Source organism: Mya arenaria, chromosome 6 (genome assembly GCF_026914265.1).
Source record: "Mya arenaria isolate MELC-2E11 chromosome 6, ASM2691426v1".
Taxonomy (NCBI): Eukaryota; Metazoa; Mollusca; class Bivalvia; order Myida; family Myidae; genus Mya; species Mya arenaria.
Genome location: NC_069127.1, coordinates 25,888,764 through 25,909,612, shown reverse-complemented (window position 1 = coordinate 25,909,612; position 20,849 = coordinate 25,888,764). Strand labels below are relative to the sequence as shown.

Below are 20,849 nucleotides of genomic sequence, written 5' to 3'. Positions count from 1 at the left end.
AGTCACTTCAACCCCTCGTCCCAGTTGTGGCCATTAAATTGTCAAAATTAAACCTAACTTGAACAACAATTCTCCAATCTTTAAATGGTTATAAAGATAATGGGCACAATATCTCGGACTATTTTAATTCCAGTAAGATGAAATCAATCACAACCTAATTCTGGCAAAAGTGTGAGTCTGGTTAACATTTGAAAGTTTCTGATGTTATTTTGTCAGGTTTGCCATATTGGCCCCAACTTTTTCAATTTGAACAACCAGAAGTCGATAAAGATTTCGGGTGAAAAATTAAGCGTCTTTTTTTGTAGCTTACAGATATATAAAATTAAATGCAGTTTTAAGCTCTTAAATTAGAAGCCCCGCAAGGTATTAACCGGGTTTTTCATATAAGAAATTAGAAATTATAGCCAATTAATTTCTCATACTACTTATTGGTCATAAACCATTTCCTATTTTTAGTAACCTTGACATGACCCCCTCAAAAGCAATCTCAACCTAGCTTTTACCTAAGCTACTAACACACCAAGTTTCATCATTATTCATCAATCTTAACTTAAGCTATTACCCAGAGACCAATGTTTGACGATTACCCTTCTGCTCGTTGAAAAACCTGGTAAAAACAGCCAAAACTCAGCAGCCCCACTGTCTTTGGTGCTACCTGGAACCTGCTCCCTAAAGTTGTGACAACTATGAATTACTTAGAGTGAAACCCGCATTTAAATAAAGAAAACAAAGGTTGAAAAATTTACAGTTTATTTTCTCTGAACTCACAAAAACCAATATACATGAAAAATAAATAAAGTACTAAACTACAGGAGATCTTTGCTATCACAGATGAATATTATGTACAAACACACACAATCTTTCAGCTGCATATAAAGTGAGACATAACTGTATAGGCCGTGAGAAACAATGTTCATCAATAAACATACTTCGCGAAATATTGTATAATATCAGTCAAATAGAAAATATAGTTAGGCCAAAGAAATTCACATTAGCACTTATCAACAAAATATATCAACACTTACCGGTATCAACAAATTTGTAGAATAATTGTTTGAATATCAAGGAAATGGTAAAGATTACCAGTACAACTGTTTCTATCCAACAAAGATAATAAGTTAAAATCAAGAGGAAATCAAATTTAGAAAAGTGTAAAAAAGGATTATTAATACATGTACTTCCATTTAATTTTATGTTGATGTTCAATTTCTTCTGTTTTATTACAGGTAAACACTTTGCAATATAGTAAAATGTCAGCTTTATGATATGAAGTTACTGTTCTTCATATTTTTGTATAAGGATGATGGTTATTTTTGTAATCATTCATTATGCATTAAAAATGCCTGTTAAAGTTTGATGGGCAGATACACCTTGTACATTCAATGGTTATTGCCAACAACGAAATACTGGTCTGGTATGGCACTAGGGGAATGACATTGTGATGACATGGCTCATAGCATGTTTTTCTGTTAGTAAAGCCATTGGTAGGAATAGTGTAACATATTACAGAAACAATATCTAAGGATATATATTTGATATTAAAAAATAAACGATATTATTGTAAGTTCAGATCACCTTAAATTACCTGTGCTAAAAATGTAATAGGCTCCATATATTCTTCAAAGATATCTCAACACATGGGCTATATGCAAATTCAGTTTCCTATTAGGTTTGATTATATATACCTCTTGAGGCTCATAAAATATATGTTTAGCTATTACAGTTATAACAAGAGCTGTCACAGAGACAGCGCGCTCGACTATTCCGCCGCTTTTCAGTGTAAGGATTGAAAAGTTTTGGCGAAACATGCATGGATCACTGTTAAAACTAAAACGAGAATTTCTAAGTCTAATAACAAAGGGCCATTTTTTGCAAAATACAGTTATCTAACTTGGTTATTCAATTAAGTTGGGTGGTTGAATACCATTGTATAAAGTCTCAATGCAATACCTCAAGTAGTTGCTGAGATATTAACCTATGTGTGCTTGCACGCAAAACCTTAACCAAGGGGTGACGCTGACGCAGGCGCTTGGGTGAGTAGTATAGCTCTCCTTATTCTTCGAATAGTCGAGCTAAAAATTGATATTTTCTTGAACAAGCAGTGGCAGTGAAAGAAATTACCACAAGTCTGCAAGCCCAAAGCTAGTCTGGGGTTGTAAAAGAATTTTGGTTTGTTTTGAATTTATAGATTCCGGTGGGTGGTATAATCTCATTATTATATGAACATATAGTAATTGAGGTTGTTCAACACATTCTTTGTTTCGATGCCTGAACAAGCCGGAAAACTAGATGTTCATTTATTTCTAAAATTATAACCTGAATGAATGAGCATATAACAACACCCAAAAGGTTTTACAATCCCGGGGTTGATTCAGGCTTGTGCTCATTTCGGTCACTGCTATTATCTTAACAGAACTTCATCCAAAACAAAATTATGATGGAATGACTCGATAAATATGTCAGTCAATGAAGGGTAATGTTATCTAAAATAATGATGAAATGTCAATGTTTGAATATCATGACTGACATGGAACAGGTCTGTGGCTAATCTCTACATGTAATACAAAATCTGCTTACAACAAATGCAGTAAGTTACAAAAAATTACAAAAAGTACAAAACTTTACATTAACAAAAAAGTTCTAATAAATTCAAATGCTCTAAAACGGCATACTACAATAATCTATAGTGTACAAATGCATTGTATTATTTACAGAAAATATACATTATCCAATCAAACAAGCCTAGCTACCCGTTGATAACAAATATATATAACTTGTATATTTACATGGCAGAGTTCAACTTTGGCTATTTATATCCCTAAAACATGTTTAAAGATTGTATGCATAACAATACATTCTTTGGCACATAAAGTAACAAGGTGGGTTCAACATACCAGGTAAACATGTAGGATAAATATCAATTTGTGAACAAATGAGCAACATGCAGTAATAGATCAGTTACTTAGTAAATGTACATCACTGGTAAAAGTGTATACCATGTGTCAACATGAGATTCCAAACATTTACATGTAATAGGCCACTTCAATTTCAAAGAATGCTGGATATTACATAAACAATCATAAGCAAAAAATAAGATGAATGAAAAACACCCAAATATGTGGAAATCAGCCTTCAGGTTCACAAAGTCTTGCTTTATAAAGACACATACACAGAATCTGCCCTATCAATCATTGAGTCACCATTCTAGTACCAATAAACTTTACAAAGAATACTACACTAAATAGCTTTCTGGGCAAACAATGCAGGATATCCCTTGCATTGACTCATCCAGTGTTCATGAATCTTTACTGGTACTTGAACTGGTCAGTGAATTCACATATCCATAGGATTGTGTCCATTCAACAACTATCATATCATCCACAGATCATGGATTTATAATGGTACTGGACATAGAGAGAATTCACAAATCCATGGGATTGTGTCCATTCAACAACTATTTGTCTTTTCTTCTACTGAACCAAATCTAGACGATCTTCTATGTCCACATTTGTTGTCTCCTATAGATCAGAGACCTTCCCTGGCTACTGTTGTGCACAGTTGAGGTTGTCCCCCATGTCCTTGGCAAGCTTGTCACAAAGCGTGCTGCGAACCTGTTCCACCTCGGACCTCAGCTCTCGTAGACGACCGAACCAGTGCTTCAATGACTGTTCATCACTCATTGACAAACAAGCATCCTCATCAACTGAAGCTGAAAATACAGGACAAATAATTTTAGTATGAATTTAAGCATAAAATTGACACTTATGGTTTTAGGCATTATTTAAACACAATTTATGCCATGTAAATTGATAATTCAACCTACCCAACTCTGGTTCCCAGTAGCAGGGAGACATTCAGAGACTGTAGACCCTCCTCCCAAACCAGTTCTGGCCTACCCCATCCATCATTGAATCCCAGCAGCAGAGTCTTTGCCCTGCTAAACCACTATCTGTATCAGGGATTGTAGATCCAGCCAATTGTTCATCCCCCTTCAACCACTCCACCCAGCACCACCTACCTCTGGTTCCCAGCAGCAGGGAGTCATTGGGGTCCATGCCCTCCTATTGTTGGACCTCTATCAGTACCAGGGATTGTAGATCCCTCCTACATCTTCATCCCCCGTCAACAACTCGACCCAGTCCCACCTCCCTCTGGTTCCCAGCAGCAGATAGATGTTGGGGTCCATGCCCTCTGCCTGTTAGACCAGTATCTGTACCAGGGATTGTATATCCCTCTACTTTTTCATCCCTCATCAACTACTCCCACCAGCCCCACCTACCTGTGGTTCCCAACGGCAGATAGCCCTCTGCCTGCTGAACCACTACCTTAACCAGGGCCTCCAGCCCCACCTTCAACCCCCACTTCTTCATCCACCTCATGCTCTCCAACAAAGCCAAACCCACCTCTGGTTCCCAGCAGAAGGGAGACGTTGGGATCCTTGCCCTCTGCCTGTTGGACCAGTATCTGTACCAGGGACTGCAGGTCCGTAAAACACGCACTCATCTCACGCACAAACCGACGCTGCAGGCGCTGGGCATCGTCAAGTGATGTTGACTGGAAATTTACAAACAGAGTGAGTTAATGTACATGTGTTTTACTTTTAGACCGCTATTTCATTCAAGGTAGTGTCCTTTTAATAAGCTTAAAGTTGATATTTAGGACGCATATAAAATTTGTGATCTACACCATACCGGTACGAGAAGGCTTGTGCAAGGTCAGCAAATGACACTGTAAAAACCATGAGTAAAGTGTTTTATGCACAAAATTTTGCAAAGACATCAAGCTATCTGCAACTTGCATTTGCACGGGAAGCTAGACATACAAAGAAAAAAAAAATTGGTTTTGAAATTGGTTTTGTTAGGGTTACATCCTTTTCAAAAATAGGGTAGGAAGGCTTTTTATTTTATTTTTATAAGGCTTTTATATAAGAACGATATTGGCATCATTGGAGAATGGTATTAAAATAATATTCTGTATAAAGCTTCAATGATTTAAAAGACATACTAAAACACACACTTAATATATAATACCAAATGACTAAGAACAGTAGGGTCGACGCCTATTTCGTAGGTACGGTCGGGTAACCCAAACCAAATGTGTTTTTTTTAGGCCCAAGTACACAGTGTTTCCCCAACCCCTCTAATGTGGGGATATGGAATTGTTGTTTGGTAATGGTCAGTAAACATTCACATATGGATGAAACCAGATGTTGTTTATACAAATAAGTCAGAGCTTTGACAATCTCTTATTTACATTTAAACACTACTGTACGAGTAAAACTGCACAGATTGGATATGAATACAGGTTTCTCTAGTCTAATGATTGGTCATCCACCCAGTTGCCCCAATTTATGAAGTCATACCTGTAGCTGCTGGAGCTGTTCCTTCATCATCATTGTCTCCTCCATCAAATCCTGGTTCTTCTTTCCAAACTGAAACAAGACAAACATCAGGCCGAAACATTACAAGTAGTGAACAAATTATCAGTAAAATAGTCTACTCAAAATATATTCTGTTTGAACGATTATCAAACTCATGGAGTTTAAAGGAATGGATCACAGGTATAAATACTAATATGACTACATTCAGAAAGAGCTAATATGAACTACTGTTTGTGGTACTCAATTTATAGCTACAATGCAGTAACAAACTTACATACAAAATCCTACATGGATATGTATTTTAAATTCAGTACTTTAATGTTTAATAATCTAGTTTTATCTGCATGGTGACCTCAATTCATTAAACTAAACTATGTTTTTCCCATACCATATTTTTAGCATGGTATTGTCAAGATCTATTTAGTATAAACTCATTTATTTTTTGTAAGGATTGTGAAACAAGTTATTGCAACTTATATTAATCACTCTGATTGGCAGGATATTGCCATGTATAGAAGTTTTAGAATAAATATTTTTAAATAAAATAAAGATATAATTTGAGAGTACAGACTGTACTGGCACATTTTTATTTTGAATAAGGGTTATCTTCTCTAATCTTGGGTCTTTGGAAAGCAATAATTTCTTTATAAGTTAACAGATCGTTATAAAAGATTCACGAGGGCAAAAACATTTTTTTAATCTTGAATTTATTAAAATTATTCAGTGATAGTTACATTTCAAATGTTTAAAAAATGTGGATTTAATTAATACTCATCTAGTTTTATGCGAATTAAATTATTTGAAATAATTACACACTCACCTCCTTAAGTGACTTCTTTAGCTTAGAGACCTGCTCCTCCTTTAGACGAGCCTCCTCTCTTAGTGCCGTCACTGCCTCCTCCTCCTGCGACAGTCGCTCTTGAAGGCCCCGCACCTCCGTCACATGACGACCCTCTACCTGACGGACCCGTCGGTGGTTAGCCTCCAACAACTGTCAGAAGAGAAGCAAAGGTGAAATCATTGCATTGCATTTCAGAATAACTGAATTACTAATATTATATGTTTTATTTCTATGGTTTTAAATGGTTTTCTGTTGTTCCTAAGGCAGTTCTTTCTGACTCTCAACTAAACAGTAAAACTAACAGAAAGAATCTGGTAATTGTTTTTGTTCGTTTCTTAAGAATGTTTTCCAAATATACATGTACACATTGTATATTGATGACAATAATAATTAGCTTCATAACAAAAATTAATAATCTTTGAATATTTATCTACTGTTTTTTCAAAGATGTATAATACGTACATGTATAAGGCATGATTAATATTTTAACGAATTAATTTATTTCAAACTTTTGCACATCAGATTTATGGTACGCAGTGAATGGTACAATAGTATAATGTGTAACTCAGAATAATCAAGTGCTACAGTTTACAGCGACTAAATATGGATAGCTGAAATAAAATAAACATAAGACGTGAACATTTCACACAAACACATTACATTGAATCTTGATACAAATACATGTATATAAACATGTTAGTGTTGGATAATATGTATTCCTTAAGTGATGTTCAAATCATTATGGACAACCATAAACATTCATTGAATAAATTATAAAATTGAAAAAGTATTTTTATACTAAATATTGATATGAAAATAGCATTTATTTTAGGACATCTGACCCATCATAGCGAAACAGAAAAATAAATTCAACAAATTAAATTATTTTTTTACATTCATAGCACCATTAAGGATATTTGATGATACAACTCGACACATCTTACTGTACAAGTAAAATATTCAAGTTTTATGGTTTACGATTACGAGGGATCGTATTTGCTTATCACAGATGTTGGGGGTCCATCAACAAGGATTAATTATTCTATTATACAGGAATTCTAAGAGCTGATTATTGTCATTCTTAAAAACTATCCCGGGGTCTGTTTGAGTATAAGGGAATAGTGCCCAAAGCTGGGTAAAGGGTATAAGACACCCTATAATTGTTCAATGAAATGGCGGGCTTAATCCTTATCCTAACTTCGGCCCAAAGATTAATCCTAAACATTTGAACCACAGATTACATTTGATAATAACTAGAATATAGAATACATTTTGTTAATATGTTACTTGTTTTAAATGTCACACTTTAATGAATGACATACAAAATACAAAGCTACATTTAAGCAAGGCATGTACTGTAGAAACCATTTTAAACAGAACATAGTGTCAGAGTTAACTGGATACAATTCTGCATTATTAGTACCTAATACTTACATGTACGTCATTAGCCTCTTATGGATAAAATATTGTGTTAGTAGTATGTCTTGGCATAGGGATTCAACATAAGACTCATCATGATGTTAAACAATTCATTCAACGCTTAATGCCCACGATAACTATTTACTTTGTTTAACAAAATAAATACTGAATCCAAGTCCACATGCATTTTTTTGTCCAGGGTTGTCTGATGTATGAAAAAAATTGGTGGACTGAGCACAGCGAACAAGCCCTTCTTTATCATTAAAATATTACTTCAGGATATCTAACTGATATTGAAATACTCCCTCATCGGCTGAGACATTGTCAACTAAAAGTCTGACGCAGGGAGTGTGTATTGGATGAGTTGCAGTAGGCAGACCTTTAAACACCTGTGAAAGTTGAAATTCTTAGCCTAGAACCTAATGATTGCCTATCTGCTATTTCATAGGCTGAAAATGTAGGTTCTATTATAACTTCTAAGAATAGTAAAGTTTTCCATTTGTTTAACAGTTGTATTTATATTAGGATGCTTCGGCATCATCATGTCAGTTGTTTTACTTGTGCTTAGACATACAATTTACAGTTCAATTTCCTTAATCAACTTCACGTGAACATGAGTTAGGTAAACAAATAAGACACGTCAAAATGAGTCAAGTAAAAACTACCAGTAGTGTTTGCGGACACATAATAAATAAATATTTCTCTAAAAATTTGGTAAAAAATCATTGAACAGGAATACTGTTTGTAAATAATGTTACCCTGGTTACCCATTTTAAAATATGGCTCTGAGATTACAACTTTTATTAAAAAATGAAGTTGTTGTTTAATACACACAATCAAGAGTAGTTTCACAAATTGATGAAATATTTTGAAGTAAGCATATTCTATTTAAAGGAATCTATCGAAATACTAGTAAGCAGATGTAAGCAATACTAGTAAACTGTTGACAAGCAACATTCAAGTGAACACTTTTCTAGGTCAACAAGCACCAAATAAGCACCAACAAATTGTTTTGGTCAACAAGCATCAAATAAATTTCTAGGTCAAAAAGGACCAATTAACTTTCTAAGTCAACAAGCATCAAATTATTTCTAGATCAACAAGCATCAAATTATGTTCAAGGTCAAGAAGCACCAAATTGCCGGTCTAAGTGTTCTAGTTACACCATTACCAATTGCTATCATTTAAGGAGTTAGTTACCATTTCCAATAAGTTCCTTATGTTCTAAATTATTCTAAAGACTTTCAAACAGAATAACTAATCACCAAAGACATGAGCAATGGAAATAAAACAAATAGGAAGGAACAAAACTTTTTAAACTTGATGAAATGACACAACCATTAAAGTTATTTTTTTCAGAGATTAAAAGCACTACAGTTGAACTCTGTTGGCTCATCCTCCCAGGGACACGCGGTAATATCTTGAGCCTCGGAAATTTTTAGCCAAGCATGAAAGCTTACATTCAGTATAAAGAAATCGGTCCTTGATATTCAGTGTGAGCCAACGAGGAATTCGAGCCAAACAAATTCGAGTCAATGGGGTTTGACTGTAGTAAAATTCTGTTCAGAACAGACTTCCAATAACTCATTAAATATTTTCTAACTGATCAATAGAAACAATTCGGTGTTTATTTCATTAACAGGGTTTTCCCAAGAAATTTTCTACCAGAAGTCCTCGGGCCCTCACAATCGATAATTCAAATATCACTATAAATGTTCAATTTAAGTGTTTTTCGGGGGGGGTCCCAGGGATGCACAGAAAGTGGGAAATATGTCTCCTGAGCCAGAAGTTTGCTACAGGGACTTAGGTTTTATATGTCAGGGAAATCTCTGCTTCAATGGCTGTGTATACATAGATATGTTTACAGAGGCTATTTTAGTATAAAGTGGCTAAGCTATATATAGATATATGACACTTACTGTACTAAAGTCCTAAAAATATACCCAAACATTTCATAAGTATCTTTAACTTTAATGTTTTACATTTGAATATTGCCTTATGTACTTACAAAAACATTTGCGAAAATTTCAACAAATAAATAAATAGTATAACAAGTGGACTCAAACTTGGTCATGGGCATTGCAAAAATGTATACCAAGTTTGATGTCAATATTTCAAAAACTGTTCTAAATTTATAATTCAAGGCTATTTTTTTCACAATGCGAAAGGCATCATCATAACCACGGCTATGACAATATATTAACTATTTCTTTCATAAAACAACAACAGACAACTAAAAATATACAACATTCACTTCCCCTAACTTCAGAAGAAAAGTGCAATGTGAAAACTAGAATCGGTTTCACTATCTACATAATGTTGGTGATATATAAGAAAATACTAGAAAAAGTCCCCAAATAATCTTTAATTAATATTAATACTATCCATTTTCTCAAAAAAAGGTGCACACCAATCCCTTGAACAATCCCTTGAAAACAAGCCAATCAGAGAGCATGCAGGACTCAGTTTAACATAGTACACCTCATTCAATGCAAGACACGACAAAAGTGAATGCCTGTATGCTGCCTAAGCCCTACACGGGGAATAACCAAACAATTATTAAACTAGGAATTATGGGCCTTGCTAAACATTTGCACATTTTAAACGGCAATATGTTAGGAGGACTTTCATGTTAAAAGTTGAGTTATTAATGTGTCATGAGCAAAAAAGTCACTAGTAATATGTGTACAAAGTTTCATCTGAACATTTTGTCACTAGTAATATGTGTATAAAGTTTCATCTGAACATTTTGTCACTAGTAATATGTGAACAAAGTTTCATATGATCATTTTGTCACTAGTTATATGTTTACCAAGTTTCATATGATCATTTTGTCACTAGTTATATGTGTACAAAGGTTCAGGAACATTTTGAGTTATGGCCAATGTTCATGTATTTGCACGATACTGACTCCAAAAGAGAGCAAGGCTATGATAATTCCTTCACCTTTTTCCTAAAAAATAACCCAGAGGATCTAATTAAAACAACATATATTTACTAAGTAGAAGACAGGCTTGTATAAGTTACCTCTTAAGTTACCAAACCAAGAAATTCCATTCAACATACAATACTAATTAAATTAGCTACAAAAAAGCTTTTTGTATTAAATTGAAAGAAAAAAATTAATACATCAGAACACTGTTCCTCTACCATTAATGTCACAAACATGCCACTTAAACAACAATCAACAATTCACATCTACCAGTAAACGAGCAGGACTTTCAAGCTCTGAGAAAAAATTATCACACTATAACAAAAATTCAACCCCCACCACAAACCCAATCCCCGATCGCCATACCTTTTTTGCCTTCTCAAGGTCTTGTGTGACCTTGTCCTTGACCTCTCGTGTCTCTGCAAGCTCCTCCTGACACAGAGCAAGCGCCTTCCCCTCCCCGTGGGTCTTCATGCGATAGATTTCAGCGCTCACTTCACGCATTTTGCCTGCCAGGTGCTTCTGCTTGTCTGAAAAAAAAATAAAAAAATCATTATTTAAAACAAAATGCTACCTGTTCATTGAGTTCTACAATTAAAAGAATGCAAAAACTTATTTTTGTGACATTGAGGATGCAAAACACTTCTTGTTTGTGTAAGTGTGGATCCCAGTATGAGTAGAATATATAAAAATTAAAGCATCTAGATGATATCAAGGGCACCGTCTAGCCATTTCTGATGGCACAGTTTTATTTAGTCTAGATTGTCTAGCAGATATCGAGGGCACAGTCTAGCTTTAATGCTTATATCAAGGAGCCTAGCAAATATAGAGTGCACAGTCTAGCACATATCAAGGGCACATACTAGATGATTTTGTGGGCACAGTCTAGCTGATATTAAGGGCACAGTCTATCTGATACAAAGGGCAAAGATAAAATAAATATGTGATCCACCTCCTACAGATTTGAGTAGGTTTTTACAAAGTGAGTTTAAATGCTTCATATTTACCAGTAAAGATTTTATAAAGAGTGTTTAAATATGATATATTAAGACATGGTTACAACAGAAATAAAATATTCAAAATCATGACCAGAGTATGTTTTGAATGTCAATGAGTCAAGATATACAAGGATAAATATGCAAACTCACTCTCTAGGTCATGTATAGTAGCCTCCTTGTCAGTGAGCGTCTGTGAGGTCTCCTCTAGTCGCTGTTCAAGGTCCTCCACCTGTCCTCGCTTAACCTCAAGTTCCTCGCTACACACAGCTAGGTGGAGGGCGTTAAGGAATGTTTATGTTTTAACACCTCATTTAATCCTGAATAATGCAGGATAAGGTTCAATGCCAAAATGAATATTTTACTCAAAAGTTGAATACAAAGTCCCAATCAGATTTTAATTTTCTAATTGAAGAAGTAATTTTTGAAAAACAGAGCGGTATTCATAAAAAAACCTTTCGTTATTTTCAAAGTTGATTTGTTACATCTTAAGAAATTACTTAAATGTTTTATGAACAACAGCCATATTGTTTATTGTTGTTGTTTAGTTGTTAAAGACCACAAAAAAGAGTATTAAAATGAGTATATTCAACATACATTATTTATTATAAAAACATTCCCAAATTTGTGAAAATGACACAAAAATGACCCTTTTGGGGGGTTAAAGTCTCTTCCCCAAAAAATTGGAGAAAAAACCTAAAAACTACCTAGAATGCTGCAACTATTAACTGCTCTCCTAACTCAAATCAACACACAACGATACATCTTAAACAATTCCTATACACAGGCCTTCCAGCAGCCACAAACAAAAAAGTAGGAAAAAAGTAGTAGGTTTTCTGACAGAAAAGAAGGAAATAGTACGAATATTTTTTACAAAAAAGTAGGAAAAGTAGGAATATTTTTGGTTAAATATGTAATTATTTATAGCTATTAACTTTACTAGATGAGATGTTTTTAATGCAAAATCATACCATTCTTTATGCCACATTGAATATTTTAGTGAATGATGCTTGGTCAGTTTCTGTTGCTGAACTGTGTGGTCATCATCCCTACAGCCTTTATGATGAAAGATGATGCATGTCAAAGTGGAAGATGTTGCCACACCTTTCAACAACAGAAACCAGCCAGTTTGACATATTTCGTTCATTTTCTGCAAATAAAACTAGCACAAAGATCAAACTTTAATATTTTTGCGGACTTTATTTTCAAAAAAGTAGGAATAGGAGTTTTTTAGAAAAAAGTGGAAAAGTAGGAAGCTGTTAAAAAAGTAGTAAAAGTAGGAAAAAGTAGGAACGCTGGAAGGCCTGTGTACAACAACCAATCCCTCTAAATATATCTCAAATATCCACATCCCCATCTATAAATAATATATCTTCTCTTCATACTGCATATTTTAAGCAACACAAGTGACCTCTCTCCCTACCATCACCCAAAAAGTTCAAAATCATATTTTTAATGACACCAGCCCAAAACAACCAAGGACTCACTCCCCCCGTGTGCTTCATGAACTCCTCAATGGTGTTAAAATAACTAATAACACAAACTTCCCAAAAACCAATCTCCCCATCCCCATCCCCTACACAAACATTTCTATGTCAACTGTTTATAAAGGATATATCCTCTGCATTCTTGGTAAACTCTTCGAGCGTGGGCAGGTCGGCGAGGTAACGCTCCATGCCGTCCACCTTCTCCTTGAGGCGAGCGTACTTCTCTGCAAGCTGGCCATGCTTCATCTTCCACTCGACAATTTCATCCTCTCGCTCACACAGCTGTAAATAAGTTAAGTTGTTTCATCTGATTTTCATTAAAAATTGCAATTATTTTATAAACAGCAATAAAATCTAATATAAATCCCTTCCATTTATACAATGTTATACATGTTTAAGTGCTAGGGAAACCTGTATTACTGGAGAAATCCAGCTTGGTGACCATCGACTTAATATTCTGACCAAATTTGGTGATAATTGGACAAAGGCTGCTAAAGTTATTGATCAGACAAGACTGATTTTAGGTAACTTTTAAAATCAAGGGATATGACTGGTTATCAAACTTGTCTCAGATATTATGCACATACACATTCTGACCAAATTTGGTGATGATTAGACAAATGCTTCATTAGTTATTTGATTGGACAACATACTGGACACGCCGCATGCAAATGTTTGACAGTCTTTAGGTTTTTAATTCTATGAAGGCAGATGTGCCCATGCTTGGTTTCTTGAGAGCAGAACCCAGAACCTTTCCACAACACTAGAGCTAAGACCCTAGGCCAGATACAAAAGATCTGATACTAACCTGGGGACGTATTCAATAAGCAACTTAGATTAACTTTAATTTAAGATTGTGTTTTGATTGGCATGTATATTTAGCTGACCAAAAGGCTGAATGGAATCAATGAGTCATATCTAAGGATAGGGATAAGATCAATCTTCAATACTGGCCCAGTATTCAGAAATCAGCTTTTATCATAAAACTTATGTTCCCAAATTTTAGTCCTTTGTCTATTGTCAATGTCATGTTAACTCACCCTGTGCTTTATGTTGGCAGTGTCTGGCTGGGTCTTCCTCAGAGCTTCCTTCAACTCAACTACTTCATTCTCAACACCCCTGGAATTACACAAACTGATTATACATCTTTGATCAAACAGTCCGAGGCCTGTGAATCTTAAATCGTAAGTTGAAATTATCAACGTGCCATATTTTGTCATTGTGCTTTATCATAAATATTTGTACTTTTTACATGATTGAAAATGAACACAAAAGTTGAGGCAATAAATAAAAATCTACTTGTGGACATTTTTAAAGATTTATACATATATATTTCAGATGTTATAAAATCTGTTGTGTAAAATTAGATGTGCAAAGCAATAGTATAAGAATTCGGGCTTGTTCATTCAATATTCTAATTTTGATGACTGTATTGTCACTGGTAAATAGATTCATTCACATACCTTTTTTAAAATATTTATACTGTTGCAATGATTTTTAAAAAAAGGAGCTTAAACAATTTTTTTGTTTCTCATTAAGAACCAGTCAGATTGAACTGACTTGTGGGAGTTATGGCAGAATTTAATTAACTAATTATTAGCCAACTTCAGTAAGTATCTGTTCAGTTAGGGACATTTTTTTGTATGAATTCTGAAAAATGCACCAAATCTGATATTTCACATCATTTGGGACAAAATTGATGCCAACGTTAGATTTGGGAAACAAAACCGGTAAAGTTATCAGAATAGTGACTAATTACAGCTCAGATTATATAAACCATGAAAAGGCATATAAAAAAATATCACGCCTCCAACATAAATGAGTCAACGCCATTGGTCCAGGACAGGTCAAGCAGTGACCTCATATTTTTCCATTGGGTCACTAAATTTTATTGTACCAAAATGGTGTTTTATTTTCCTATTTTGATAAAAAAATAAAACATTTCCTATAAATTGATCTATGTAAAAAGGTTGTCGAAGTGATAGATACATTACAGAGTAAGTAGGTGACCCAATATGGGATATACGGGGTGCGGGAAACCATATTTGGGTTTGAGCTTTGTTCTCACCCGATATGGTTTCCTTTGCCCCATATATCCCATATCGGGTCACCTACTAACCCCCTAACATTATAATATCACTTCCATACACAAACATAGCTGATACCCACCCCAGTTTGATTTCTAGGTCCTCCACCTCTGTATCTTTCTGAAGCTTAACCCTGGCAAGCTCTGTGCGCAACTCAGCATTCCTATACTCCAACTCCTTAAACAGTCAAACAATAAACCAACCAATTTAACTAAAGTCAAACTTTAAAAAAAATAATGGTCAAGTTGACAACTACTGGTCAAGAACAACTGATATGTGAAGTTTAATGGTCAATTATCAAACTGTTCACAACTGTTTGAACAAACAAGATATGGTCTAACAACCTAGCAACATATATTCTGACAGACCTATCAACATTTGCAAGCCAAAATTGGGTGTATAAAAGAAAACAAAATTGTATATCATCCATACATCACAAATCAAGCTAAACTACATTAAAATAAACTTAATTAAAGGCTCCCTACCTGCATTTGTGAGAATGAGCCTCCTACCCCTGGATCATCTGCCCAGCCCCTATGGCCACGCTTATACTCCTTCACCACGCCCTCAAGCTGCTCCACGCGCGCACGCAATCGCTCCTCAACACTGAAATGGAAGTGATCTCAAACTCATTATACCATAAGTGAATCCGTGTGGTTTCTTCCACTGTGACACTTAAAATTATTTACAGCCAAATACAAATAAGGTTGTGGTTACTGTTACAGAACATATCGTCACGAAAGTAACACAGGACAAGTGAACCGTGTAACATTGTTAAAACAATATTGACATATATGGTTTTTGTTTAGTAATAATCATTTATTAACCCCAAAAATATTTAGGTTGGGACTTTATTGAATGAAACCAAGGTGTACAATACACTTAAGAAAATTACATTAGGGCGTACAATACACTTAAGAAAATTACATTAGGGCGTACAATACACTTAACAAAATAACATTCGGGCGTACAAGTACTCTAGTTAAAAGTTATCTGTAGCTCTGAGACTTGTAATAACACATTGATATCTTACAACAAAAGCGTTACTTACTCTTGCTGGTGCAAGAGGTCAGCCTGTGTACGAGGGTCGTAGTCATAATCTCTTAACGTCTTCTAAAAATACAAAATCATTCATAAGTCCTTTGTCAGACAACATTAGACTGCAGATTTCCACACCTCATTTTACTTATTGCAGTATTTAAAATTACAATTTGGACAAGCAATCGAGCTGCAAGCCCAAATCCATACAATCTCTTACAACTGAAACGAACTCAAATTTGTAAAATCTGAACTTCGAACAAGTAAGAGAGCCAACTGTTATTGTTTTTCACTTATCTGAATTACATCTCAATGAACAAGCCTGAATTCTTACATTAATAATTTGCATAAAAAATGTTCAATGTTACAAGCCATGTTATATAATATTAGATAGAGCAATCCCACAAACCATTTTACCAGTGCAGGGCTTGCAGGCTTGGGTTTATTTTGACCACTGTTTTTTTTAACTAGGGTCAAATAAAGAATCAAATGAATTTAATGAAGGGTAACAATGTTTTTACGCCAAAAAGAAAAAAGGTCCAAATACATATATTTAACATATTCATTGTCAAACATTCAGCAATGTTCACTAAAACTTCATGAACGCAGCCTCAGGTCATTTGCAAGCAATACATTTATCATTTTTATTTGCGTTTAAAGCACTGACCTGCTCCCTATGGTGTCCTTTACCATGTGGAGGTTTCAAGGTCAGCCTATCATGGTTGTCGTGTTCTTCCCGTGTTGGACTCCTCGATGACCTTTGACCTTGCTGCCACTTTGTGAGGTCACTGGCACGACCCCTACCTCCTTGGTGCTTTTTGGGGTTGGCCATGGTAATGTCTGCCATGTTTCCTTGAAACAATGGCGGCGATGCAAAGTTCGCCCTAAAATCGTCATCATTTTCGTCCTGAGGTTTCTCATTGCTACTGTTATGAAGGTCATGGTCAGAGTCATGATGAGATACTCTTCCATCTCCATTTTGATTAGTTCTTGAATTTCTGGATGAATGATTTTTATGGTTAGTATGATTGTCTAAATTTGGCTCACTTCGGGACAAGTGTTTTATATGATTGTAGTGCTCAGAGTGGCCATCGCTGTCATAGTTACCCTGATTTTTAGTGAATCTCTCAAATTCTGATACAGTTACATGACTTTTTGCAGGTGAAGTGAAAAGGTCATCGTTCTGAGATCGTGTCGGACTGTGAGAAGAATCAAGACTAGGGATTTCCAGATCAAATTCACCAGACTTTTGCCGTCGATGTCTATATTTCATCCCGCCATCACTAGAATATTCTGTCGTAGATGGTCGACTTAAATGCCCTCTACCCGAATCACTAGAATAGTCTGTTTGTCTGGCATGACCCTGACCAGCACTCAACCCGTAACCACTATCACTCGCGTAATCCGTAACTCTGTGGGAAGCACTCCTATAAGGCTCAAGGTCAAACTCGCGACCTACATAGCCATATGTCTTATCATCATACCCATTATTTTGTCTCGCTGAGCTCTCATCAGTAGTGAGCGTTCTATAATTAGCTGCTGAAGTTGCAGTGGTGTTGAACGATGGATCGACGGGCACCCCATACTTGCCAGGCTGGTAGGTGCTCGAGTATCCAGCCTGTTGGCTCGTGTGTGAGTAGCCGGGGTTGTTTCGAGAGTTCAGGAAGCTGCCCGATGAGGCCCCAGGAAATCTGCTCGAGTATGAGGAAAATGATGGCTGGGTACTGCTCCATCCTGCAATGTTATAACACAAACATAAAATGTATATACCTTGCTGAAGTACGATTATTTATTTACTTGTATATGGACCTATCTAATTTCATGTCTTATTTGAAACATTGACACAAATCTGAAGTAGAGGTTTAGCAACCAAGCTTAAGAACACATTTGGGATACTAAGAGACAGTATCCCTTAACGCAAAAAGCCTTAAAAAACTGATTCAAATATCACACAAAATACATAAAAATACATAATTGTTACATAAAACACTTTTTTGAAAAATATAGCCAAAAAATGCCACCATTTTATAAACATTTCATTGGTGTAATAGAGCTTTATTGCCACAAACCTGAGGAGGTGGAGCGCCCCTGTAACATCTTCTGGTAATCTGGAACATACAAGACAAAAAATTATTATACATGTTAAATGAAAAAACATTTTTAAATAAATACATTTACATGAACTCCGAAGAGATGCTAACCTTTCATTAATTTGTATTATTTTCTTTTAATAGCAAAACTTTTCCCCTGGTTTACCAAAACACATTTTTTTTACTAACCAAGATATCAATTGTGATTAACAATTTAGTATTAAGGGTATTAAAGGTATTACGTGTGTTTCTTTCTGACAAATTTTGTGTCAATTCCCCCCCCCCCCCCCCCCCCCCATTTACAATGCTTAAAAATATACTTTATTCCAAAATTGAAAATGAAATATGATATTTTTAACAAAACAAAAAAACAATCAGTTTTAGAAATTAAAATGGACCCCAAAACCATTCTGTATGGAAGAAAATGTGTGTGTGTTTTTATAGAAACAAACTTAATCACATTATATCATTCTATCTTTTCTGTCTTTTTTTGAAGTATTCTTATTAATTAACAACTTTAGAGAAAATGACGCATTTCCCCCTCAATTAGAATGGCACTAGCCCAATTCCATGATTCCTGAAATGATGAGAAATGATGAGAAAAACACATGGGTATTTCATGTTAGCATTTAGCAACTTTCACATGGCAACTGTTCCCAACTTAAATCATCAAACAAAAAATTACAAAATGACCTTTAATAACAACACATGTAAGGTTTGAGCCAAGTTTTAAAAAGGTCAGGGTGTTGCAGTCTCAGAGGTGAAACGGACACATTTTATCCAACTGTAGAGAACTTGAACATTATGAATCTCAGACAGAAAATGTTAGGGATTATGTTTAATTGGAGAAATAATAGGTTTTGACTTAAATGTCAAGTTTGTATGTATTTATTGTCAAGTTTGTATGTATTTATAAACAGTTTATATTTTTCAATCAAAACAGAAGAAATATTTGAAAGTCTTAAAGCTGCACTCTCACAGATTAATTGCTTTGGTATATTTGTTTAATGTTTTGCATATTTTATGTCTGAACATTAGTGATACAAGACTGCTGACAAAAGAGAAGATCGCGTTTTCACATAAATTTACATTCGAAAATTGATGTATTATGGCTAAAAGCGAAATGTGTTGTATTGTGTATAACTTATATGACTGAATGGAAGGCATTGATGCCAAAATCCTATTATTCTGATAAAAGAAATCTATGAAGGCAGGTGGGTGCCAATGTTGGTCTCCATAAGAGCGCTACATGAAAAAAAGGGTGCAGCACCCTTCTAAAAGCTTTACCCTAAATTGTAATTGAATATAATTTCAACTAGTATTCTACACTCACCATTGTTGTTCACAATGATTATTTTCCTTATTTTTCCATCCTGATATTTAACAATGGCAAACTTTAGCACCATACTCAAAATATTCAATACCTTGACATATTTTAAACTTCATTACTACCATCATAAAATGCAACTAACATCTATTGGAAATTATATGTATTTCAAATTTTAAACTTTTCAAAATTAACCTTGCATTCCAAACTTTGATTTTATTACAATATTTACCTCCAAACACGACCCAGAAAACAAAACATAATAGAATACAAATGCATGACTATCTCAAATTTCAAATCACAAGATAGGATGGCATCTATTTATCAGAGTTATGATCTTTGTTTACATTCCAAATGATAAATCAAGTATTCTAATTAGCTTTAATCAGGCTATCTATGAATTAACAGCAATGGTATAATAGAAGAATGAAACAATATTCTGACTACGGTATCACCAGAAGCATGATATATAATTTTGACTACGTTAGCACCTGAAGCATGAAACAGTTTTCTGACTAGGATATCACCAGAAGCATGAAACAGTATTATGACTACAGCATCACCAGAAGCATGAAACAATTCTGACTTCAGTATCACCAGATGCATGAAACAGTATTCTGACTACTGTATCTCCAGCAGCATGAAACAGTATTCTGACAACAGCATCACCAGAAGCATGAAACAGCATTCTGATTAGGGTATCACCAGAAGCATGAAACAGTATTCTGACTACGGTATCACCAGATACATTACATGAAACAGCGTTCTGACTACAGTATCACCAGAAGCATAAAACCGTATTCTGAATACAGTATTACCAAATGCATGAAACAGTATTCTGACTATTTGGTATCACCAGAAGCATGAAACAAGTGTTCTATCACCAGAAGCATGAAACACTATTCTGACTACAGTATCACCAGAAGCATGAAACAGTATTCTGACTACGGTATCACCAGAAGCATGAAACACTATTCTGACTACAGTATCACCAGAAGCATGAAACAGTATTCTGACTACGGTATCACCAGATACATTACATGAAACAGCATTCTGACTACAGTATTACCAGATGCATGAAACAGCATTCTGACTACGGTATCACCAGAAGCATAAAACCGTATTCTGAATACAGTATTGCCAAATGCATGAAACAGTATTCTGACTATTTGGTATCACCAGAAGCATGAAACAAGTGTTCTATCACCAGAAGCATGAAACACTATTCTGACTACAGTATCACCAGAAGCATG

General features: G+C 35.0%; 1 protein-coding gene across 1 annotated transcript in view; it reads right to left on the bottom strand.

Annotated features, from left to right (window-relative positions):
- Positions 1-733: 733 nt before the first annotated feature.
- Positions 734-20,849, bottom strand: part of LOC128238209 (centrosomal protein of 85 kDa-like) — a 31,370-nt gene continuing 11,254 nt past the window's right edge. The window contains exons 3-15 of the mRNA XM_052953867.1: positions 18,249-18,287; positions 16,847-17,913; positions 16,193-16,254; positions 15,627-15,747; positions 15,224-15,318; positions 14,095-14,173; positions 13,184-13,336; positions 11,721-11,841; positions 10,939-11,102; positions 6,201-6,371; positions 5,363-5,431; positions 4,404-4,554; positions 734-3,709 (exon numbers count right to left, since the gene is read on the bottom strand). Coding sequence (XP_052809827.1) covers positions 3,543-3,709; positions 4,404-4,554; positions 5,363-5,431; positions 6,201-6,371; positions 10,939-11,102; positions 11,721-11,841; positions 13,184-13,336; positions 14,095-14,173; positions 15,224-15,318; positions 15,627-15,747; positions 16,193-16,254; positions 16,847-17,913; positions 18,249-18,287 — 2,459 coding nt within the window. The 3' untranslated portion in view covers positions 734-3,542. The remainder of the gene's footprint in view (positions 3,710-4,403; positions 4,555-5,362; positions 5,432-6,200; positions 6,372-10,938; positions 11,103-11,720; positions 11,842-13,183; positions 13,337-14,094; positions 14,174-15,223; positions 15,319-15,626; positions 15,748-16,192; positions 16,255-16,846; positions 17,914-18,248; positions 18,288-20,849) is intronic.